At 44.9% G+C, this 25,978-nt stretch overlaps 1 protein-coding gene and 1 long non-coding RNA gene across 4 annotated transcripts in view; both read right to left on the bottom strand.

The window, feature by feature from the left end:
- The window catches only part of SASH1 (SAM and SH3 domain containing 1), a 312,995-nt gene that overhangs the window by 165,730 nt on the left and 121,287 nt on the right, over positions 1 to 25,978 (bottom strand). Inside the window, exon 1 of one of the 3 annotated variants that reach the window (XM_049654500.1) lies at positions 25,699 to 25,899. The exons of the other annotated variants lie outside the window; for them this stretch is intronic. Coding sequence (XP_049510457.1) covers positions 25,699 to 25,818 — 120 coding nt within the window. The 5' untranslated portion in view covers positions 25,819 to 25,899. Of the gene's footprint in view, positions 1 to 25,698; positions 25,900 to 25,978 lie in introns of those variants that run through there. 3 annotated transcript variants of the gene reach the window in all.
- On the bottom strand, positions 9,237 to 14,793 carry LOC125938998 (uncharacterized). The gene is made up of 2 exons (XR_007462883.1): positions 14,316 to 14,793; positions 9,237 to 10,320 (listed from the first exon to the last, which is right to left on the bottom strand). It is a non-coding gene; the product is annotated as an uncharacterized LOC125938998 (long non-coding RNA).

Below are 25,978 nucleotides of genomic sequence, written 5' to 3'. Positions count from 1 at the left end.
GTAGAAAGGATGTTGTTCTTCCCCACCCCCACCGTCCCCTGCTTAAACCCAAGGCAACTGCTGAATCTCATAGGTTTGTGCTTCTCCTTAGAAATTCTCTTTAGGGGGTGCCTGCGTGGCTCAGTCGATTGAGTGGTTGACTTCCGCCTAGGTCGTGATCTCACAGTTGGTGAGTTCAAGCCCCAAGTCGGGCACGCTGCTGTCAGCACAGAACCAACTTCAGATCTTCTGTCCCCCTCTCTCTCTGCCCCTTCCCTGCTTGTACTCTCTCTCTCTCTCTCTCAAAAATAAATAAATCTTAAAAAAGAAGAAGAAGAAGGAGGAGGAGGAGGAGGAGGAGGAGGAGGAGAAGGAGAAGAAGAAGAAGAAGAAGAAGAAGAAGAAGAAGAAGAAGAAAGAAAGAAAGAAAGAAAGAAAGAAAGAGACAGACCAGAGGAGTCCCAAGGCCACTGGGGGCCCAGCCCCTTCTCAAGATGAAATGATTACCTGCCTTTACAGTAAGTCAAAATGTCAATAGACATTTTCTCCTGTTCTATCTTAATAAATTCAGGCTCCAGGGAACCTAATGGAATTTTTGTTCATTATACTCTGAAGTAGAAAATCGTCTCTCCTTTCCCTTCCCCGCCCTGTCCACCTTCCTTTCTGCCATCTCACTAGGCACAGTCATAGAGAAGGAAGGATGCCGCCCGCAAGCCAGCACCCAGCCATCACAGACACTGCCACATCTCCAGGACAGCAATGGCTCATAGTTCTTCTTAGGAAAAAGGAATATAAAAAACGGAGCACCTGGGTGGCTCAGTCAGTTATGCAATCGACTTTGGCTCAGATCATGATCTCATGGTTTGGGAGTTCGAGCCCCGGGTCAGGCTCTGTGCTGACAGCTCAGAGTCCGGAGCCTGCTTCAGATTCTGGGTCTCCCTCTCTCTCTGCCCCTACCCCCCTCACGCTCTGACTCTCTCTCAAAAATAAATAAACGTGAACAAAGTTTTTGTTAATATAATACAGATTCATATACACACTGGAGTATGGTAGGAACCAATGTGAGCTGCGAAGCCAGAATTCCTGGGTGTATGTCCCGGCTGCAGCACTGTGGGACCGTGGAAAAATACGTAACCTCGCTCGGCCTAATCTGTAAAATGGGGTGATGAGGATAGTCCCCACCTCTCATCTCATAGGGCTACGTGACGATCACGAGACATACCTCGTCAACACAGTGCCTGCCACTCAGGAAGCACTCAATAAATGTCAGCGAGTATCACTAAGCACCAAAATTCGAGAATTAATTGTCTAAACAAAGCCGCAGGACACCTCTATCTGTCAAGCATTTTATTTTTAGGAATGGTTACAGAGGTATTTGAGATTTTTGAGGCATTTAATTAAGTCTGATACAGTTATCCACCCCCCCCCCCCCGGGAGCTTTTTAAACACAAAGCTTCATTTAAATATAATTTGGAACCCTACTTCTAAGTACCAGAAATGGCATGTGTGTTAGTGTTTGTACCAACTGGCGACGTCAGCAGATGTCATCAACAATCATTTGGACCGTGGGATTTGCTGCCCTCATCCACACCGTGGACGCCACCATGGCCATAGGGTTCAATTTCAGGGCCTATTTTCTCAAACACCTGCGAGCCGTCCTGTCTGCCCATAGGGGTCGGTGAACAGCGAGCAGGGAGTGCGCATTGAATGATGCATCTTCCAATGTGACTGTACAGCTTTTGCTCACTGTGTTTCCTCAGAAGAACAATGAGCTTAAAGTGAAAACATGTGGCTCGTGCATCATGGAAAGTGTTAGGGGTGGGGGACCTAGAAGGTCTTTTTTTTTTTTTTTAAGGGGAAGAGAATGCACGAGTCAGGGAGGACAGAGAGAGAGAGAGAGAGAGAGAGAGAGAGAGTGAGTCTTAAGCAGGCTCCATGATCCCCATAGAGCCCGACGAGGGACTTGATCCCATGACCCTGGAATCATGACCTGAGCCAAAATCAAGAATCGGAAACCCAACCGACTGAGCCACCCAGGCGCCCCTGCAGGTCTTTTCTAATTGATCAAATGCCCTCCAAATTTTCAAGAAAACTGAGCAGAGTAGTTGGGACCATAAGTTTAAAAAGTTAGTTGAAGAATGTATCCACATAAAGACTCGTTTCTTTTTGACTTGCCCCACCACATACCCATCACCCCTTCTCACCAATGAGCTAAGGCTCAGGAGATGCAAACATGAGGCCTTCTTATTTTTTTTTTTATTTATTTTGAGACAGAGAGAGAGAGAGAGAGAGAGAATGCAAGCATGTGCACAAGCCAGCGGGTGAGGGGCAGAGAGAAAGGAAGAGAGAGAACCCCAAGCAGGCTCTACACGGTCAGTGCAGAGCCTGACGTGGGACTCGAACTCACAAGAGTGAGCTCACGATCCCAGCCGAAGTAAAAGTCAGACACTCACCCGAATGAGCCACCCAGGCACCCCCAAGCATGAGGCCTATCTCTTCCCTCTCTCGTTCCAGCCCACCACAAATCAGCTGCCAAGTTTCCTCGTTTCTCCAGTACACGGCTCTCAAATCCACCCCTTCTGTTATGTTGGCTCCCTTCCCATCCTCCCAGCGTAGAAACTGGCATCACTGTACCCCCCCGCCCCCACTCTGTGGTACAAGGCCCCGCTGCCTCCTGCTGGCAGGGCTAAGAGTGAGTGATGGGCCTCCAGCACCTTCCAGGAGGGGCGAGGATGCATTCTGGTCCACTCTAGAGGCCCAACTGGGGGGTGGTGGGGGGTGGTGGGGGGGAACGAGACAGACTGCGCACCCCCAGGCCCCTCTGGTCCTAATTCAATCTCTCAAGTGGACTTCCTTCCAGAAAAGAGAATGTCCCGGTAGTCCAGTCACCTCGCTTTAAATTCTCAACGTAAATTAGTTGAATGACACTGGGTTTCTCTTGATGGCCCGCCTTGACCCCCACAACCAGAAACAGTCTACCTAGGTGATCAGGCAAAACACCGGGATGTCTTCCTCAATTCTTCTCTGTCCCGCCAGCCACCAGCCCAAATTCAGAAGCCCTGCCTCCCGAACCTATTTCTACATCTGTGCGCTTCTGTCCAACTCCAGGACTACGGCCTGGCCCATGCCACTCCCACCTCAGTACCGTCCACTTGCTGTCACACTGTTAGTGATCTTTTAAAAATATAGGCCAATTTGGGGCACCTGGGTGGCTCAGTTGTTAAGTCCGACTTCGACTCGGGTCATGATCTAAATAAATGGTTTGTGAGTTCAAGCCCCGTGTTGGGCTCTGTGCTGACAGCTCAGAGTTTGGAGCCCGCTTCAGATTGTGTATCCTTCTCTGCCCCTCGCCCCCTCCTCTCTCTCTCAAAAAATAAACACACAAAAAAAATTTAAAAATAAAAAAAATAAGCTAATTTAAGTACTCCAATGGTTTCTAATCTTGTTAAAATAAAATTCTGATGACAGCCAAGGCCATCTGGCCTGAATGTCTCTTTGACCCACTCTCAAATCTCCGATGTTCTCCAAGCAATACTCTTTTTAGCCTCGTTTCTGATCCTAGAATTCACCAAGTTCATTCCTATCGTAGGGCCTTTGAGGCTGATGTTCTCCCTGCGTCAAAAAGTGCTTCCCTGCCCCCATTCTGGCTCATTCTCACCTCCTTCCTTGACAGCCCTGTTTAATCTAGCCCCTCAGGAAACTGAACTGCTTATTCAGTCTTCAAGGAGTTGATGGTTTTGTAAAAAAAAACAAAAAAAAAAACAAAAAAAAGTGTAAAAAAGACAAACTGCAGAAATATGACATGTATTTATATTTTATGAAATGTATTTATATCATGCCTTGTTTCACAGTGAATTTGAGGTATTATTCAAAGTAATAAAAGATCAGGGTGCCTGGGTGGCTCAGTCGGTTGAGCGTCCGACTTCGGCTCAGATCATGATCTCGTGGTTTGTGAGTTCGAGCCCCACATCGGGCTCTGTGCGGACAGCTCAGAGCCTGGAGGCCTGCTTCGGATCCTGTGTCTCCCTCTCTCTCTGCCCCTTCCCCGCTCATGCTCTGTCTCTCTCTGTCTCTCAAAAATGAATAAACGTTAAAAAAAAAAAAAAAGTAATAAAAGATAAAGTCTTTAAAAAGGGAGGGGAGGGGCCTGGCTGGCTCAGATGGGGGGAGCGAGCGACTCTTGATCTCAGGGTTGTGAGTTTGAGCCCCACATTGGAGTATGGAGATTACTTAAAAACAAAATCTTTAAAAAAAAAATACAACAACAACAACGAAGTACTAAGTGATGAATAAATTTGAAAGAGACATAAGTAAAGAAAGGGTCATGCTTTATCCATCTTCCATGGCTTAATTCAAAAGAACTCAGTTCCAACATGGTCAGCTCCCCAAAGGGTACACAGTTCTGTATGCTGCAGGATAGATTCTCTCGCGGAGAATCACTACCAAAAAGGGGATCCCAGGGGCACGGGGGGTGGCCCTGTCGGTTAGGCATCTGCCTCTTCATTTTGCCTCAGGTCATGAGCCTGACTTTGGGCTCTGCGCCGATGGCATGGAGCCTGGCTGGGAATTTCTCTCCCCCCTCTGTCTCCCCCCCCCCTGCTCTCTCTCTCAAAAAAAAAAAAAAAAAAAAAAGGGGGGGGGGGGGGGGGGAGCCACAGATACTAATAAGGCAGCATAAGAAACCTCAAACACCCAGAATTAGTATTAAAAGCCACCCCCTAATTCCATATCCATCAGAGTCCATTACGTGGGCGAGGAGGAGAAAAGACAAGAACTTCCTCGGACAAGAGCACCCTCTGCGGAAGCCTCGTTTTCTCTCATTTTGAGAAATGACAAAGTTCAGGCCCAAACTTAAATACTGCTCAAGCTTATGACACCCAAAGTCCAGGCAGTTCACATCAGACGCTTGGAATCCTGCTACTCCCCGACCAAGTCCACACAACACATCCAAGCTGATGAAGTTCCTTCTCGCTCCCTCTTACGCTTCATTCCTCCCCAGTATCCAACACACCTTACAACTGACTTCCTGGGCACAGTCTCTTCCTTTCCTAAAGACCCCCTTCTCAAAAAGTATCTCTGTAGGGGTTAATATCCAAAATACATAAAGAACTTATACAACTCAACACCAAAATAATCATAATCATAATCTGATTAAAAATAGGCAGAGGACCCACAGGCGCCTGGGTGGCTCAGTCAGTTAAGCGTCCGACTCGATTTTGACTCGATTTCGGCTCAGGTCATGATCTCACGATTTGTTAAGTTCGAGCCCCACGCGGGGCTCCCTGCTTGGGATTCTCTCTCTCTTCCTCTCTCACTGCCCCTCCCCTGCTCATGCTCTCTCTCTCTCCCAAAATAAATAAAAACTTAAAAAAAAAAGTAAAAATACGCCGACGAGCTGAATAAATACTTGTTTCCAAAGAAGACCTACAGACGGCACACAGACGCCTGAATAGATGCTCACCACCACTAAACATCAGGGAAATGCAAATGAAAACCATAATGAGACATCACCTTATACCTGCTAGAATGGCTAGAATCAGAAGGACATGGGGTAACAGGAGCTGGAGAGAATGCGGAGAAAGAGGAACCCTTGTGCCCTGTTGCTGGGTGTGGAAGTTGGTACAGCCACTGTGGAAAACCGTTTTGAGGTTCCTCAAAAAACTACAAATAGAAAGATCGTATGATCCAGTAATTCCACGAGTGGGTGTTTACCCAAAGAAAACAAAAACACTAATTTGAGAAGATATATGCACCCCTGTGTTTATTGCAGCGTTATTTACAATAGTCAAGATACGGAAGTAGGTGTCCGTATATTGATGGAACCCAGGTGTCCATCAAGAGATGAATGGATAACGAAGATGTGGGACAGATATAAAATGGAATGTTACTCAGTCATAAAAAAAAAAAAAAAATGAAATCTCTCCATGCACAACACAGACAGACCTAGGGGGTATTCTGCTAAATGAAACAGGTCAAAAAAGACAAATATCGTATGATTTCCCATATAGGTGAAATCTAAAAAACAAAACAAATGAAAATTCCCATGAAAGATGGGAAGAGTGTGATCCAACAGAAAATAAAACGGCACACAGGCTGTAAATGTCAAATGAATGATACACACAATGGGTGTTAAAAGCACACGTGGAGAACAGAAATACTGACTTTGCGATGTCAAGATACCTACAATAAAAACGGTGCAGAAGTGTAAGTCACTTGACGTTGAGGCAGGCAGCCAGGAACCTGTCCGGTCAAAATGGGATAGAGTAACACACTTGGAGAAAGGGATTTTGCTAATCATAGAATGTTCTCTATTTTGTAAATATTGATATCCTTGACTTCATGTTTCATATTTACTCTTTTGCAATAAATAGCTCCTGCTGTCAGAACTCTCGGGAACAGTGTTCATGCTACCCCTGTGTCCCCTCCAGCCCCTGAGTCAGGAAGCTGGTCTATCCCAGTGAGAGCCACCAGCCAGAATTAACTGTCTCACCTTGACCTTGCATCAACAGAAGTCTTCCTTTTGGTCTTGAGTCATTTCCTGCCCCAACCGTAGCAATTTGACTTTTATGGTCTTCTTAAATATTGAATCATAAATTCTAAATGTGGTCAGGACAGCCAACTTTTGCATTTTAACTCCCACACTACATTAAAGTGTCTGCACCCTTTTTTTTGCCCATTGCCGAACTTGACTCCCAGTGATTCTTCTGTCATTCTTTTAAAGGGCTACACCCTGGTCCACACACTGGCTCCATCGACTTTCTGGGGCCCACGAGGTGAGTGTGCGCCCAAAGGAAGGGGTGGCAGCTGGGGGTCATCTTTGAAAACTTTGGGGGCCCTCTTCCTCCGGGACCATGAATCATCTTCCTTCTCAGTCTCAAGTTTAAAACTTTCCTTTTCCTCTGCGTATCAGAAGCTTAATAGGATGTCTGCTGGGCTGTGTAATAGTCTCCAAAGGGAAGTGATGAAGGTCTTGGCTTGAATCATTGCACTCGAGTTGGAAAAGTAATCTGCGGGAATGTACTAGAGGGAGCAGTCCCTTACTAACAGGATGGGCCACAGATGATCTGAAAAAATGAGTTTTTCTGACTATCCATTTTTTTTTTTTACTTCATGAAGACATTTCTGTGGAACCATTTTATTCTGAATGAATGGCGAAGACTAAAACTAATTTATTCAGGGGTCGGAACCTGTTGGAGTGAATGTCCAGAAGACTTTAATTAACGTGTCCAGTAAAGAATCCACAGGGAATGAAATATAAATCATTTCCATTTTCTCCATAACCTCTCTAACATTCATTTGAAACCCTCAGCAACCCGGTAAGGGGTGCTTTCCGAAGCCCCAAATCCTGCACCACAGCTAGGATGCCTCTGGCATGCTACACAGCCTCACCGACCAGGGAGCAAAGTAGCACCAGGAGGCATCTCAAATAGAGGTTAACATTTGCATCCAGAAACCTCTATCCCTACTTCCCTAACACAGTCCTTAAGGGATACAGATTCTCCCAACCTCATGATGGGGTTACATCGCAATAAATTTACAGCAAATTGAAAATATCCTAAGTTGAAAATGCATTGGATACACCTACCGTAACGCACATCATAACTTAGCCTACCCTACCTTAAAACTTACATTAGCCAAGAGTTGGGCAAAATCATCTAACACAAGACCTATTTTATAATAAAGTGTGGACTAACACATATAACTTATTAAATACTGCACTGAAAGTGGAAAACAGAATGAACGCATGGGAACAGAATGGTTATAAGCGTACTGGCTGTTTACCTTCGTGATCACGGGGCTGAGCGAGAGCTGTGGCTGAGAGTGCTCTCTCCATACAACATTGCTAATCCAGGAAACGATCAAAACTCACAATCTGAAGTTGAGTTTTGACTGAATGCAGAACGCTTCTGCACCATCACAAAGTCAAAAAACCATTAAGTTGAACCATCATAAGCTGGGGATCATCTGTACCATGACTCATCTCCCTCTTACTGGACTGGAAGGATTGATGGCCAAGAATTCAGAGGGTGAGCCCGAAGGGTGAAGCAAGAGCGCCCGGGGCTTATGGATATCACCAGCATTCCTTTGGGGTCTTGTAATCCTGTGCCCCACAACCCTTTGCCACAGTCTTTGACACTCCCTACCCCAGCTTCTCTGCCCTGTCCTAGTAGTCAATTCAAGAAATCTAACGTGAACGGGATTTGATCCGCGTTGAGCTGATTTTTCTCTTCGCACACTCTCCCAATTCTGTTCCGGGTAGTGGCTGGGACGGGAGAGGAGGGCGGGCAAAGAAGTGTCCTCTTCGGAGGACTGACTCAATTCCACCACTTCAGAACACAGATGTAAAAGTTTCCTTAAGTCTTCATTTCTATCACCCACATCAACCCTTCTCACTTTCATCAAAATACACGTACAACTGACCCTTGAGCAACACGGGTTTGAATTGTGCAGGGCCACGTACTACAAGGATTTTTTTCTAGAAATAATGGACTGGTACTATAAATGTATTTTCTCTTCCTTATAATTTTCTTAACAACATTTTTGTTACTCTAGCTTATTTTGTTGTAAGAATACAGTATGTATTCTGTATATATACGTATGTATATATGTATACATATACAAAATATGTGTTAATCGACTATGTCATGGTAAGTCTTTTCTGGTCAATAGTAGGCTATTAGTAAAGTTACATGTGGGTTTTGACTGGAGGGGGGAGAGGGGGTTGGCGCCCCAAATCCCTGCATTGTTCAAGGGTCAACTGTACGTATAACGGTAATAATAATGGGGAGCAGGAGAAGAGGGAAACGCCACAGGCACTGGGATGAGGCCTTATTTGTGTGGGAAAATGGGACACGGAGCAAGTCCTTCCTTTTCCCAAGGTTAATTCCTCCCTTCAGATAACCTAACAAATGCTGGACTTCACCAAGGAACCTGACGGACTTCCCTCCACTTCTGTCTCGCTTGTTACCCCCTAAGCACTTGGGAGAACAGAGGGGTCCATCTTCTACACCCCTAGTGGAACCCAGCCACCCATACTCAATAAACATTTGTTGCATCGATGTCTGTGCTGTCATGGTCAAGTTCCCACTGGGGCTCACTCCTGATCGATCTTCTCAATTTTCCTTCTCCTGCTGGTCAAGTTGCTGGTCCATCCAAAGTACTAAGCCTGGAAAAAGTTCTGCTCTCCTTAAACTTTCCTCCTTTCCTCAAGAGCTGCTTTTCTGTAGAAAGGAGATAACAAAGCACCCACCTGCATCGGTTTCCAAGGGCCACTACATCAAAGTGCCAAAAACTAGGTTTCTTGAAAAAGGAATTTATTATGTCATGGTTCTAGAGGCTAGTAGATCCAAAGTCAAGGTTGGAGCATCTGATTGGCTCAGTCGGTTTAGCATCCGACTTCGGCACAGGTCATGATCTCGAGGTTCCTGAGTTGGAGCTCCGTATCGGGTGAGTCTGAGCGCCTCTCTGGGCTCCGCACTCTCGCCCTCCCTCTCTCTCTGCACTTCATGGAGTTCTCTCTCCCCCTCTCCCTCTGCCCCTCACTCACGTGAGCTCTCTCTCATAAATAAATAAATAGATAGACAGATAGACAGATAGATAATCAAGATTTCAACAAGGCCCTGCTCTCTCTGAAACCTGTAGGGAAATCCTTCCGTGTCTCCTCCTAGCTTCAGCTTGCCAGCAAACTTCACCATTCCGCATAGATGTGTATAGATGCATCACTCCAATCCTCTGTCTACATATGATTCGGGGGTCTTCACATCAGCTTCCCTCTGTATCCGTGTTCAAATTTCCCCATGCTGAATTAGGGGCCGCTCTAACAACCTCATCTTAACCGAATTAAACCCAAGAAGATCCTATTTCCAAATAAGGTCACGTTCTGAGATTTAGGGGGTGAAGACTTTAACGTATCTTCTTTTGGTGGACACAATTTAACCTATAACACCACCTCACCGGGTTATTTGACAATGAAATGAGAGGATACAAAGACCGAAGTCTGAGACCCTACACCATAAAATTCCTACAAGAAAACATAGGCGATGATCTCTTTCATATCTGGCTTAGCAACAGTTTTCTAGATATGTCTCCTCAAGCAAGGGAAACAAAAAGCAAAAATAAACCACTGAGACTATACCAAAATAAAAAGGCTTGCAGAGCAAAGAAAGACATCAAGAAAACACAAAGCCAACCTGATTAAATGAGAAAAGATATTTGCAAATGATATATCCAATTAGGGTTATTATCTGAAATATATAAAGAACTTATACAACTCAACACCAAAAAACAACAACAACAACAACAAAAATAATAATCTGATTAAAAAATGGGCTGAGGGGGCACCTGGGTGGCTCAGTCGGTTGGGCGTCCAACTTCGGCTCAGGTCACGATCTCGTGGTCCGTGAGTTCGAGCCCCGCACCGGGCTCTGTGCTGACAGCTCAGAGCCTGGAGCCTGCTTCTGATTCTGTGTCTCCCTCTCTCTCTGACCCTCCCCTGCTCATGCTCTGTCTCTCTCTGTCTCAAAAATAAATAAATGTTAAAAAAAAAAAATGGGCTGAGTACCTGAATAGGTATTTTTCCAAAGACTTAGACAGATGGCCAACAGATACATGAAAAGAAGCACACCACCACTAAACATCAGAGAAATGCAAATCAAAACGACAATGAGGTATCACCTTACACCTGTCAGAATGGCTAGAATCAAAAAGACAAGAAATAACGAGTGTTGGCGAGGATGTGGGGGAAAAGGAACCCTCGTGCACTGTTGGCGGGAACGTAAATTGGAGCAACTTCTATGGAAAGCTGAAGGTTCCTCAATAAATTAAAAATAGAGGGGTGTCTTGGTGGTTCAGTTGGTTAAGCATCAGGCTAGGGTCATGATTTTGTGGTTAGGGAGTTCAAGCCCCGTGTTGGGGTCTGTGCTAACAGCACAGAGCCTGCTAGGGATTCTCTCCTTTTCTCCCTGCCCCTCCCTTACTTGTGCGCTCTCTCTCTCTCTCTCTCTCTCTCTCTCTCTCAAAATAAATACATAAACTAAAACAAAACAAAACCTAAAAACAGACATACCATGGGATACGGTAAACTAGTGAGTTTTTACCCAAAGAAAATAAGAACACTAGTGTGAAAAAATATAAGCACACCTATATTATTGCAGCATTATTTACACAGCCAAGATATGGAAGTAACCCAAGTGTCCATTGATAGGTGAATGGATAAAGAAGATGTGAAATATACCCACATTAGAATATTACTGCCATTATAAAGAATAAAATCTTGCCATTTGCAGCGACATGGATGGATTTAGACGGTACTATGCTAAGTGAAATAAGTCAAAGAAAGACAAACACCATGTGGCTTCATTTACATGTGGAGTCTAAAAAAAAAACACAAAAGCAAAAACAGACCCATAAATACAAAGAAAAGCTGATGAGTATGGGGGGGGGGGGATGGAGGTGTGAGAAGGGTCAAAATGGGTGAAGGCAAGTGGGAGGTGCAGGCTTCCAGTTACAGAATGAGTAATTCACAGGAATGAAAGGTACAGACAGGGAATACAGGCAATGGTGTCGTAATGGCATTCCATGGTGACAGGACAGTCAATGACACTGGTGGTGAACAGAGTGTAACATGTAGAGGTGTCCAATCACTATGTCGTACACCTAAAACCAATGTAACATTGTGTGTCAAGTGTACTTCAATAAAAAAAAAAACAAAAAGAAAGAAATGAGATAATGCATGAAACGAGCTCAGTACAGTGTTTGGCACATAATACATGATCAATAAATGTCAGCTAATATTAATATGGCTCATATTACTCTTATTACTAGGTCATGCAGTCTTTCTGCCCCGTAGCGTCTTTGTAAAAAAACTTCTATGAAAAAAAGTCTTTGTGGTAGTCAAGTTTCAGAGAAGAATATTCCGATATCCACCGCGAAAGCACGTTAACCTCCAAACTCCTTGGGAAAGGAAATAATTGCGATGGTTGACTGGATAGCAAATCGTAGAATGTTCTTTGTTCTATCCACTGAACTCAGAAGCACCAAGGAAGCATGGAACGGAGACCAGTGTAGGAACCCGTAAAGAAAGTCCTCCGAAGAATCTGCCGACAACTGAATTTCTAGGTTCTTTTGGTTGGAAGACAAATTTGGGATTCTACCCTGACATTCTCCCTACGCTGCCACCAAGAAGGCACGCTTCTATTTTTAAAGACAGAAGTCCGTACAGGACAATAGACACACACAGCATTAGAAAACCAGAAGCCAAGGAACCAATTACCTGGTCTCAGACTCCGTAACTGGGCTGAGTAGAGACTTAAAGAAAAACAGAACAGGCGATCACTCTTAGTTTCAACAGATATTTCAGAGTCGAAAATGCATTCACAGTTGTACAATAGCGACCGTGCGTCACAATCACGGCCCCGCCGCAGCGTCAGCCAGCTTTCCTCTGCACTAATAAGGCTTGTTTTGATTTGGACCTTCTTGGAACAACGAAAGGTAGTGTGTTACTCCCCCTACCCCCTTGCATTTTGCTAAGTCATTTTTCTACCAAAACAATGCTCAGAGCCTCCTCCATCGTCGCTGCCAACTATATTGCATAATTCAGTACTCATCTTGACCTAACTAGCAAATTCAGGACTCAAACCCATCGTGCTTTGGCTTGTTCGCTTGGTCCTTGGCTGATTCTCTGGAACCATCTGTAACCCAGTGCCTTTGAGCAACACTTGCCCTGGATTTTCCCCTTCATGTGTAAGGACTTGAAACAGAACATCCTCATACTTGCCTGCAAGTAAGTGCACAGGTATACGCACAACAGGTTTATGTGTCCTTTCAAAAATGTTCTTTTTTTTTTTTTTTTTTTTTTTTTTTTAAGTCAAACCTACTGTTACAAAACCAAACTGCTTTGTAACTTGAAAACCTTTTTGGCAGGAGAGTCTGCCTTTCCCAGGGCTGGGGAAGAGGGCTTCCTGTTTTCCACAACAAAAGCACTGACTGGAGGTCGGGAGAACTAAAGCGGGGCTGGTTCCAGAATCCGCGGCAACCCAGTGACGGTGAGACACCAGACCTTTGTGCTTCTCTCTGCCTCCTTGGAAGAGGTGAGCCTGCAAAGTCCTGAGTGGATGCCACCCTGACTATACACACCATGGCGCCCAACACCCCAGAAGACACCAGGCAGCCTGGGTGGAAAATGGGGCAACACACACCACTTCCTGGCTTTACCCCCAAACTGCTCCAAGGAGAGCAGGGCCCACAGCCACCTGGGTCTGCTGTACTTCAGGAGGCAACGTGCAAAACATCTGCAAAGACACAGCTTCAGGGTTTCACAGCGAATGCTTAAACTCAGAAGTCCAAAATCTACAGAAGCCAAAACCAACTAGCAATTGCTGAATTGTGGGTATCGACGTACGGACAATGAAACGTCAGCGTGTTTGAAAAGGAGACTAGGAACCCCAGCTTACTCCCAGGCTAAAGAATAGAGGCTGCCAACAAGACTGGGCTGCTGGTGGCTGTAAGAGTTTTAAACCGGTCAGTGTATGTAAAGACACCCCATGAAGTGCAAGGAATCATACCAATGCCAATAGGCATCATCCGATCTCTAGAGCAGCACTTCTGAGAGTCAGTGATGTGATCTGCTAAAAATCTCTTGATGTTGAAGGAGGGAATTAGTTCTATTTGTCACCCCTCCCAGTTTCTATCGAAGCTCGTCCGCCGTGGAAAGGCGTCCTGCCTTCTAAAGACACAAGGTCTGGAATGTGCAGCTCTTCAGGGACTGTGACAAGCTAGGGAGTTCTTTGATATAGAACGTGGGGGTTTTACTGTCTGACGTTCTGCTCTGTTGAAACAGTGCATAGTTCTGTGCTAATGCTCAAGTAACATCACTCGCATTTTACTGTATCTTTCGTGTATCATTTATGAATCATTTGACACCTATGTGGTCTAAAGCTCACCATGGAGTCTCAATTTCCTAATAGCCTCATCAAGGCAAATCGCCACACGCATCAGTGTTACGAGGGGCTTTCATTAACTTCCCACCTGGAGCCCACATGTTACCGAAGTCAGAGGAACGTATACTGCAGAGGCAGTACTGACCTTTTGGCAGCAGACTATGCCCAAAAGCTACACTTTTGCAGGCAGTTTTCAGTTAAACTGTAATGCATGAAAAAATAGGCCTTAACACTGAAACGTTTTATCTTTCCACTAGAAAACGTTCATGGTCTTTACAGACTTTCTGAAAAATTTCAGATTCCTTCTGGCTGTCTTCAGATGCATAGTGAAGTTACCCCCAAATAAAAATGTATGTAAGTGGAAAATTTATTCACCCCAAGGTTACAATTCTGGGGCACCTGGGTGACTCCGTTGGTTAAGCGTCCAACTTCGGCTCAGGTCATGATCTCATGGTTTGTCAGTTGGAGCCCCACATCGGGCCCCCCACTAATAGTGCAGGGCCTGCTTGGGATTCTCTCTCTCTCTCTCTCTCTCTCTCCCTCCCTCCCTCCCTCCCTCCCTCCCTCTCTCTGACCCTCCCCCATTTGTGTTCTAAATAAATAAATATATACATACATACAAGCTTACAATTCTTCCTCAAATCACAGCAAATTCCATTTTCTATCATATTCACACTGCAATGTTTGCAGGTTGCTTTGGGCTCTGGTGGGGATACTCCCATGCGATAGTTTTAGAAATTCTTCATTGGAGACTGAAGACTCCTAAATAAGATGCAAAGATCCAGAATGAACGGCAACCTTGACAGAAACAGCGGTCAATTCAATAAAGCCCGGGGAAAATATTTCCCAAAAAGGCTCAAGATAATGAAAATAGATCTAGTACTGGGGCGCCTGGGTAGCTCAGTCGGTTAAGCGTCCGACTTCGGCTCAGGTCATGATCTCACAGTTCGTGAGTTCGAGCCCCGCGTCGGGCTCTGTGCCGACGGCTCAGAGCCTGGAGCCTGCTTCTGATTCTGTGTCTCCCTCTCTCTCTGCCCCTCCCCCACTCGCCCTCTGTCTCAAAAATAAATAAACATTAAAAAATTAAAAAAAAAAAAAAGAAAAGAAAATAGATCTAGTACATTCCCATGAGTCTGACGCTCGAAAAATAAAATCATCCGTTAAGTGGATGCTTTCGATATCTTACATGCTTCTGACAGGTCAACTGTTAAAAAAGATCTCATGTTATTGCAATCTGAACACCATTTAAACAGAAAATATGGTTTCATTACAGATATCTTCTTGCCTCCAGAAAATTCTGCCTATTCACACGTTTTATACATTCTCTCTCTGGAGTATAGAGAATATTTTTAACAGCTATTTCCTAACATGTAACCTGAGGTTAATACTTTGAAGCAATTTATGCATTTATTTTTAAGTCATGTATCTTGAAAAGGGAAGGTGACATAAATTAAATCAATAGGTATCAATTGCAAACTGAACACGTGGAATCAGATCATCCTTCCGTCTAAAGATGAAACTGAAGGAAAATTAATTCACATTCTAAGTAAAGGAGATCCAACTATTTTCTTTTAATGTTTATTTATTTAGGGAAAGAGGGGGGAGGGGCAGAGACAGAGAGAGAGAGAGAGAGAGAGAGAAGGAGAGAATCTCAGGCAGGCTTCATGCCCAGCACAGAGCCTGACATGGGGCTCGATCCCACAATCTGCGAGATCGTGACCTGGACCAAAACGAAGAGTCAGACGCTCAACCAACGGAGCCACCCAGGCGCCCCTCATAAGAATGAACACTTGTGATCTGCTTTCCATATGCCGTGCATAGTTTTAGTGACTCAGTTAATGTCACCCTACTAGATGACGTGGGTGGCGATCCGGCTGATTTTACGGAGGAGAAAACTGTGGCACAGCATGGTGCAGGAACTCGCCAGGCCACATGTCCACCAAGTGTCTGAAGCCAGGATTTGATCCCTAACAGTCTGAACTACTTCCTTTGTTCTTAACTACTCTACAAAACAATCTTTCCATCTTCTGAGATGTTTCATTTGTGTTCGTTTCTATATGTTCTCATTCTGTTACTCTTCTGTTTAAAACTTTAAAAATATGTATTATGACTTTTTTTTTTTTAGTAAGACTTCATTTTTTTTTTTTTTTTTTAGGCCCGTTTAAGATTCATAGCAGAACTGAGGGGAAGGTACAGGGATTTCCCATGTATCTCCCAACCCCCACTCATGCATAGCCTCCCCGTTATCAGTATCTCCCACTGTGATATTGTGATTTATAATCAGATACGATGTACTTGGTTTCCCTCCAATTTCTGGCACAGGCCTCCTAAAACTCTCAGAATGTCTGGAGTGATGGGAGTATCTTCTGCGGTTCATTAAGAGTCCCTCTGGACCACAGCTGAGTTTATGCTAATGAAGTGCATTAGAGTGGCACCCCCAGAGAGTCTCAAGATCACGCTGATTACTTGAAAGACCAAATGATTAGAAAGCAGGAAAATTTCAGTCTCATCCCTCCCACCCCCACCTACAGGGAGGAGAAAGGGGCTGGAGACTGAGTTCAATCGATAGCCAATGGCCAACGACTTAAATCAATCGTGCCTACGTAATAAAGCCTCCATCAAAACCCAAAAGGACAGGGTTCGGAGAGCTTCCAGATTGGTGAACACCAGGTGTTCTGGGGAAAGTGGGACCCCAAGAGAATGGAAGCTATGGAAGCTCCCATGTACCTTGCCCTGGGCAGCTCTTCCATTTGGATATTCCAGAGCTATAGCCCTTAGAATAAACTGGTTAATCCAGTAAGTAAATTGGTTTCTTGAATTCTCTAGCAAATGGGAGCTGCTCTAGCAAATTCATCCAACTTGAAGACGAAGTTGTGGGAACCTCTGATTTGTAGCCAACAGGTGAGAAGCACAGGTGACAATCTCGACTGGGTCTTTAGGACTGAGTTTTTAACCTGTGGTAGACAGTGTCAGACTTGAGTCAGATTTTTGGCCCATGTCCGCTGAGAAATGGACAACTGCTTGGCGGTCGTGAAATAAACCCATCAGGGGTGCCTGGGTGGCTCAGGTGGTTAAGCATCTGACTCCTGATTTGGGCTCAGGCCATGATCTCATGGTACACGGGTTCAAGCCCCACATCGGGCTCTGTGCTGACGGCTCAGTGCCTGCTTGGGATTCTCTCTCTCCCTCTCTCTCTTCCCCTCCTGCACTTCTGCTCTCTTTCTCTCTCAAAATAAATAAATAAGCTTAAAAAACAGAAAAGAAAAAAACCCATCAGATCCACCAGAGCAGAACATCATTACCACGGATGACCCTACATTGACACTTTGTTATCTCTCAAAATGTAAAGTTTACATTACGTTCACTCTTGGTGTTGTACATTCTGTGTATGGGTTTGCACAAAAAATTCTTTTTAATTTTATTTTTGAGAGAGAGACAGAGAGAGTGAGCAGGAGCTCGAGCTCACGCACCGTGAGATCTGACCTGAGCCGAAACCAGGGGTCAGAGGCCTAACCAACTGAGCCACCCAGGCGCCCCATGGGTTTGCACAAATTTATAATGACATGTATCCATCATTATAGAAATCCTCTGTGCTCCGTCTGTTCATCCCTTCTCCCCCCACAACAACCCACTCCCCTCAACCTCTGATCTTTTCACTCTCTCCATGGCCTTTGCCTTTCCCAAAATGTCACAGTCAGAAACCTTCTCAGACTGAGTAGTATGCATTGAAGGTCCCTCCATGTCTTTTCATGGCTTGATGGCTCATGTCTTTTAAGTGTTGAAAAATATTCCATTGTCTGGATGGACCACTGATTATTTATCCAATCTCCTACTGAAGGACATCTTAGTCGTTTCCAAGTTTTGGAAATTATGAATAAAGCTGTTATAAGCATCTGTGTGTGTTTAGGCGCGAACGTAAGTTTTGAACTTCTTTGGGTAAATACCAAGGAGCACAATTGCTGGATTGGATGGTAAGAGTATGTTCAGTTTTGTGAGAAATCACTAAACTGTCCTCCAAAGTGCCTCTGTCATTTTTCATTTCCACCGGCAATGAAGGAGAGTTCCTGTTGCTACACAACCTCTTCAGCATTTGGTGAAGTTTCCCATATTTTGGCCATTGTTACAACTGTGTGGGGTTATCTCATTGTTTTTGTTTAAAAAAAATTTTTTAGGGGTGCCTGGGTGGCTCAGTTGGTCGAGCATCCGACTTTGGCTTGGGTCATGATCTCACAGTTCGTGAGTTCGAGCCCCGCAACAGGCTCTGTGCTGACAGCTCAGAGCCTGGAGCCTGCTTCAGATTCTGTGTCTCCCTCTTTTTCTGCCGCTCTCCTGCTCACGCTCTGTCTCTCTCTGTTTCTCTCTCTCAAAAATAAATAAACATTAAAAAAAAATTTTTTTAATTTGTTGGCGAATAGCAAGTCTTAGGCAAAAGGGTACAAGTCCAAGGGCACGTGGCTGGCTCAGTAGGAAGAGTATGTGACTCTTCATCGTGGGGTTGAGAGTTCAAGCCCTATATTGGGAGCAGAGATAACTTGAACACATAAACTTTTTTTTTTAGAAAGTATGAACATCCACAAGATTAACTAGGATAAATTTTTAAAGTAACGAGAGATCAGGATACATACTGAGATTTTTTTCATTCTGCTCCTCGATGACACTTTTTTTTTTTCCAGTGGCACTTTTAATTAAAATTACAATTACATGCATTTTTTTTTCTTTCACTTTTAATTCCACTATTACCTAAATACCAGGAGAGAAAATGAAGCCATAACCAAGCTCAAAAGTTCAGAGTACAGGTACCAAACCTTCCTCAAACTAGCAAAGGAAGTTTCCTAACAAAGAAGAAGCAACCAAATTAACTCTGAATCAAATCTGCATCACAGACACCAAGGAGAGCTTCAGGGCACAACAGTCCAGAGGGCATTCATTATAAATACACTTATTCATGTTTTTTACCAGTCATCTTAGAAAGGTGAAAGACAATAGGAGAGCCCTTCAGAAAAGAAAGAATACTGATTACAGAGAGAAAAAAGGATCTTATCATCATTGCTTTTGTCTTCTGGGTCTCAGAGATCCCCTAAAGCCTAGGTGGCCAGGGTCTGTTCGAGAGTGTCTGTATTACCTGACTTGACAGGCAAGAAAAAATACAAGCTGGATTATCTCCATGAAGCGTCTCATCTCATCAAGAGTTCATGCTACTCAGGGAAACATATTAGGGAACAAAACATGGGGCCACTAGACAGCTGGCCGGGAGCACAATTAATGAGAAACAGACCTACCATTTTTGGGTGTCATTACCAAAAGTAAGTCAATAAATAAAGGAGCGTGCCATCTGAAAAATGACAAATCCAAGTGGTCACAAAAATTAGTCCGAAGGTTTGGTTAACTCTTACAGTGTCAGTCTTAGTCTATACTCCCCGGCGTTAAATGGAATAGTTAAATCCTAGAGCCTTAGCCTCTATCCGTTTAAATTCACTACTGTGAGATTAATTTTATTTCTACTGTATGATAAGAAGGTGTGTAAACCATGAGTAAGCTCATCGTATATCACAGTGAGATTGAAGCAAAAAGCACTCTTTAAAAGAATATGTTAGAGGTGCCTGGGTGGCTCAGTTGGTTAAGCAACTGACTTTGGCTCAGGTCATGATCTTGCTGTCCGGGAGTTCGAGCCCCGCGTCGGGCTCTGTGCTGTCAGATCGGAGCCTGGAGCCTGCTTCGGATTCTGTGTCTCCCTCGCTCTCTGCCCCCCCACCACCCCGCCCCGCTCACACTCTGTCTCTCTCTCCTTCAAAAATAAACATTAGAAAAAAAATTTTAAATAAATAGAAGAATACGTTAGATCAACTACTACTTATAGATTTTCCTCTTATGTCCTTTGTAAAGTTGAGTTACAGATTTGCTCCTGAATCAGTCTGCACAACTGAGTATTTCCCTCTACTTTGCTGTTCTCTGGAACAGAGCTTGTGAGCTTAAGAGAATCGCCGAAAGCAAGTTAGCAGGGAGCAGTCCTTGACTACCTAGAGATACTGAGTAAAAACACGGGGACTAATGGAAGCCAGACACATAACTGATAATGCTTCATAAACATTTAGCCCAGGTTCTCACCATTGCCAACTCGTCACCCACCAAAGTTACTTTGGCAAGACCCAGAAGGAATCATGTCAGGTGTCAGTTTCAAATTCTGCAACAACGGCTTCTCCCTAGAGCCCATAGAATGACTGCACCCACTTAAGTGCTCAGTGTTCTCATCTTTACTCCCCTTGGCTCTGCCCAGAAAGCCCCCCTTCCCTTCTTTCTTCCTGAACCCTCATTGGAGAACACCTCTCAGGGAAAGCCCAACTCAAGGCCGGGGTCTAAACGGAAAGGCATTCCTGTGAAGTGACCACCCCGCCTCCACTCCGTGGGCACCCCGCTCTCTGCCCACTACGCCTTGGGGCTGAGCGTTTATCTACAGGAGGGATCAGGGGCCTGCTGCTTTTCCTACAAAACGTTGTCTTTCTGGAAGTCTGGGGCAAGTGCCGCCAGGGGCAACAGCTTGAGCAAAAAGGTAGACAGCCAAAAAAAAAAAAAAAAAAAAATGCCTGGGAAGATACATGAGAGAATAAACTATAAAGCCGTAACTAGCAGTTGATTTCTGGGAAACAGCGCATGATCCGAATCCCAGCGCCTGTTTACTATCTGTGTGATTTAGGAGAGCCATGTGGATGTCTCCACGTAAGATGGGGACGACAGTGTTCACTGGTCACAAGAGGGTAGCTAGTAAGGTAAGTGTGGGGAGGGCTCAGGACAGCACCGGGACTTCCTGCTTGGGAGCACTGCCTCCTCCTGGCCCTCCCTCCTCCTGGCCCTCCCTCCTCCTGGCCCTCCCCCATAGGCTGCATTCTATCCTCAGAGTCGGAGGACACAGTGAAAAACTTGAATGTGGCTAGTAAATCAGGTGGAAGAGGGAAGAGTTCCCGGGTAGAGAATGGCCCACGAAGGCGGAAAGTGGGGAGAAGGGGAGTGTGAAAGGTCACTGCAGTGCAGGGGTCTCTTCCGACAGCAACAGATTCAGTGACTCCAGCCAGAATTATGAGACTTAATTTTGTCTCTGGCACAGAACTGAAAATCAGGAGGCCGCAGTTCTGAGCCCTGCTGTGTACCTTGAGCCCTTAATGCCTCCGCTAAAGGAGGGGGTGGAGGGCTCACGGCCAAGGTCTCTCCGCTCCCTGCGCTACATCACCCCGCAGCTTCCACTTATAAAAGCCACATTTCAGCTGGCGAACAGGAACATAAAATTAAGATGAAGTCAGAATATTTGAAACTGGGGCTGATGCTCAAATTCCAAGACCTAAAATTAATTAAGTCTTTAGTGGATGGGCTGTACCACAGACACCACCCAAAGGATATGTAAATTAAAACTTTCAAAGGAGTTCGAATTTTAAAAGCCCCCTAAGGGTCTTACTAAACATCTCCCCTCCCCCACACTAAAATTACAAAGCGAAGGAGGATCTTTTTTTTTTTTTTTTTTCTTGAAACGACATTCTTTAGTAAATAGCAAGACGGGATAAACCTAATAGTTTTTGGACTGAAGCCTACTATGTACAAACTGTGGCTTATATAGGAATAAGAACTGGGGAAGGTCCACAGTATCCCCATACAATGGATATTCTCTAAGCATTGCTAGGAAGTGGGTGTAAATTGTAGGAACAGAGCAGGGAACAGAGGAAATATAAGGTTTGGGGGAGGTGCATCTCGCAGGATCTTGCAAACAATAGGCACTTACTGACTCCCTTCTCCTTCCTTCCCAGCAAGCCCGCAGCTTCGAAGGACTGGCTAAGCTTTAAGTCCTCCCAATTCTGAAGGAAAAACTTAACCATCACAACATACCAAATGGACAATCAGTGCTGGAAAAGTGATCTACCGTGTCTAATAACCTTAGCAATTCCTACTCTTACAAACAACTACCCTCCCCCACCAAAAAAAAAAAAAAAAAAGGAATGTTGTGTCTGCAGCATAAAGATAAAAGAGTGAAATCCCACAGGATTCTAACTTGCTTTGCACTTCTCAGCAGAAATGTAAACACGTCCTCGTGAAAGTTGACGTGCTTTGAAAACCCCGGGCGGGCCACATGTTGCAGAGTTAGGGAACGGAAGAAGAACACATTTCACAAGAAAGCCGTGGCCTGATTGCTCAGGGTTTACAAACATTTCACAACGTGCCATTACTGTTTCCAGTGGGAGCACCAGGATTCTGGTTTGCACGATGAAACCGCTCAAGCAAGACACGAATTTATTGATGTCTTCATAAATGCACCCCATTAGAGTAAGTACCATCCCTACAGAACTGTATTTTCATGTGGCTCCTGCATTTAAGAAGTATATACTTTTTTTCCTTTTCCATTCAAGAAAACCATGTTCTCAGGATCCAGTAAGTCCCAGGCACTGGAGATTTCAAAAAAAAAAAAAAAAAAAAGTAAAATACTGACCCTGCCCACCAGGCAGGCATTCACAATGGTTAGTGTTTCGGTAAGCTCCTTTTCTCTTAATTCTCTATTTGCATATTCACTTACTAGCATTTATTCATTCTAGCACAGCTCGAACATTCTCATGCCATAAATTATACTATTATTTCTTCTCTAAATAAGCATTTTGTTAACAATTATCTAAAGGCAACTGGTTGGTTCAGAACTGTGCGGGACTGAAATTCATTTAAATGCAAAATGTGTCCCAATGAACTCAAACAACCATCCTGTATTTATTGAGATCTATGCCCCTGGGGCAACACCCTTCCCAGGCTGAGAACCTACGAAAATCTCGGGGCTGATGCTCCGCACCTCTCAGGTTGGAAAAGGGAGCTATGCTCATTCATCGAAAGAAATTTTAACGTAATAGGTTTGGAGGTTTGATTTCTACACTTAGAGGAACCCGAAAAGTAGCAACTGTGCCTGAATTCTTTGAAGTATGTTTGGATGTGTAATTCCCTTACTACCTCTACTCCCCTCCTCAAGTTCAGTATTTAAAAAGAACCTTCCAAGTAACATTTTCCTAAAAGAGCAGATACGGGGCGCCTGGGTGGCTCAGGTGGTTAAGCATCCAACTTCAGCTCAGGTCATGATCTCATGGTTCATGGGTTCGAGCCCCACATTGGGCTCTGTGCTGATGGTGTGGAGCCTGCTTGGGATTCTCTCTCTGCACCTCCCCTACTTGTTCTCTCTAAATAAATAAATAAACAAACTTTAAAACATATATAAATAAATAAAACAGTGAATGTAGTGACATTTCTATTAAGTTTCCCCGGGATGGCTAACTATGGAGTATCATGGCATCAGCCTACTAACTGGTGTAGATCAAAGAATCTGTCATTGTCACTAACAAGGTGTATGTGTGCCATTGGTCAAGTCACTTCACCTGTGTAAGCTGATAGGCTGCAAAATCTTATTTAAAAACTGAAGGAAATGGTATTTTTTTTAATCTCAAGCAACAGAGAAAGTCAACTGTCAATTTTGTATCTCGATTTATTTCTAGAAAGACAGTCTCCTATAGACACTTGGATGACAGTTTTCTAAAAGAATAAAGATCCTTTTAACCTGGTGACTTTTTACAGACATGCATAAAGGAGAGATAAACCATATCTTCCTCAGAATTTTACTAAGGAACAATCCTGATATCCACATTTACCCCAAAGGAAAAATAAGACGGTCTAAAAGATGGGAAAACAGAAGTGAACACAATCGCTTCGGGACAATCACTTGCATTCTTTCCAGCCTCACGCTGAACTATGGGCTCTTTAAGAAGCACATATTTTCTTTTCTCCTATATCCGTCCTTTGAATAACAGGTTTGAGCTTCTGAAGCTCCACCCCAACTTTTAATCAACCAAAGAACACTGCTACACCTGCCCCAACAGCACTGGAATCTGCCAGCGAAGGGAAAAGCAAATCTTCAGAAAGTGCCACCTACCAATGCCCCCCCCCACCCCGTCCCAAACAACCCTGAACCCACACCCCCATTTAAGTGAGTCCCTGCAGCTCTCCCCTCTACAGACACGCCCTAGTAAAAGATGCATGGTGATGTTATCAGACCAATTCTCTCAGTGACTAAAAATTTACAGAGCAGGATCTAAGCAAGAAATAACAAGATAAGCTTCGGGCTCGATGAACTATAATCACAACTTTAAAACAGTCACTGGGTTTTCTGAAATTTCACTGAAGGCCTATTTTCATCAGTGATGTTCAGAAAAATGCCAAAACTTGAGGTTTTACATTTTTTTAAATGTTTATTATTTTTGAGAGAGAGACAGACAGACAGAGAGCAAGCAGGGAAGGGGCTGAGAGAGAGGGAGACACAGACTCAGAAGCAGGTTCCAGGCTCTGAGCGCTCATCACAGAGCCCAGCGCGGGGCTCGAACTCAGACTGCGAGATCATGACCTGAGCTGTAGTCGGCCGCCCAACCAACTGAGCCACCCAGGCGCCCCGAGGTTTTACATTTTTTTGATACACTTTTTTTTTTTTTTTTAATATTGGAGAGTGAGAAAGCAGAAATCTTTGACCAATCTTCCCTGGTTTTCTGTGCAGGAATAATTATAAACACCAATGAACATCTAAAAATGAATTAAGTGACACTTCAGGATGTCTGGAAAGATGAGACACAAGACTATTTGCAGGGGGGAAAAAAGAGAGAGCTATGGTTTATTGAGTACCTACTATATGCCAGTATGCGGAGCACTAATTATACATCAACTTAACTAAACCTCAGAAAACTTGAGCAAGTCTTCTTTGCCTCATTTTTCAGCTAATGAAATTGAAGATCAGTGGAGTTTAACACCTTGGCCAAGGTTGCGCAGTCAGTCAATGGGACAGTGGGGATTTGACCCGGCTTCACTCACTCCAAAGCCCAAAAGCTCCATTCCTGTACACTTCTCAGCATCCCCAGTTTCTTTCTAAAACTACACCTTCCATTAGAAAACTAAGAGATCCCAAAGTAAATCTAGAGCATTTGCCAACAACCGCCAATTCCAACTCTTTAAATTCGACGTTTTCTGTGTGGACTAAGATGTCTGACTGTAATAACCCCCACCCATCTGATTCCAGTCTACCTGCCTACCTACAGTTCCACCAAAGGAAATCTACTAATTCCCCAGGGCTCTGAACAGAAACAAGTTAAGTTAAAGCTTCATCCTCCATGCTTAAGAACTATTTTTCAGAAATCATGCCAAGTCCATGGGCGGTTTTACTTACTGGACATTTCAAAATACGTGACAGCACAGATTTAGCAAAATAAGTCCTATTGTTTTTAGTTCCAAACATAAAACAACAAATATGCTGTAATGCTACCAGCTGAACCACCGCCAACAGGGTAAGCACACTTTTTGGTGGTTCCCAGTAAGAAGATGGCTTGTTTTCCTCTCGGGGTCAGACAACAAATGGTGAAGAGATAAGCATCGGGAACATCAGCCTCCGGCCCAATGCAACTGTGAACGCGCAACAGCCAAATGCTGGTTATTTAAGTCTACTCTTTGAAGGACTCTAACCTTTGCCACGCCAACTTCTCAGCAGGTGTCCCAGATTATCGTGCCCGCCTGGTTAAGAAACATCTTTGAGGCGATCTGCGGCTGCTTATTTTTTTATTAGGGCTTGAAATCCTACACCGGTGTGTTCTTAACCCCCTGGGACCGAGAGCGAGGGCAGGACGAGTCGGAGGCGGTGGGCTTGCCAGGTGGGCGAGCGCGCCGGGAGCGCGGGGCGCGCGGGGGCTGCCCTCGCCCCGCCCCTCCCGCGCCCGCCCGGCTGCAGGTAACTCACCAGGATGCCCATCACGTCGCTCCAGAGCCGGGAGAACGCCTCGGACATGCCGGCGCCCCCCTCGGGCTCGGGCTCGGGCTCGGGCTCCGGCCCCGGGCCGGCTGCTCCCGCGTCCTCCATGGCCGCGTCCCGCGCGCCAGCCGTGCGTCCGGGTCCCCGGGGCGCCCTCGCTCCGCACCAGCGCGCGGCCGGCCCCCCCGCCCCCCCCCCGGCGCCGGTCCCCGCGGCCGGCGGGGACCGGCGAGCCCCAGCCCGCGCCCCGGGGGGGGTTCCGGCTGGC

This window comes from Panthera uncia (assembly GCF_023721935.1).
Source record: "Panthera uncia isolate 11264 chromosome B2 unlocalized genomic scaffold, Puncia_PCG_1.0 HiC_scaffold_24, whole genome shotgun sequence".
Lineage (NCBI taxonomy): Eukaryota > Metazoa > Chordata > Mammalia > Carnivora > Felidae > Panthera > Panthera uncia.
Note: the sequence above shows the minus strand (reverse complement) of the source record. Positions and strands in the feature narration are given on the sequence as shown.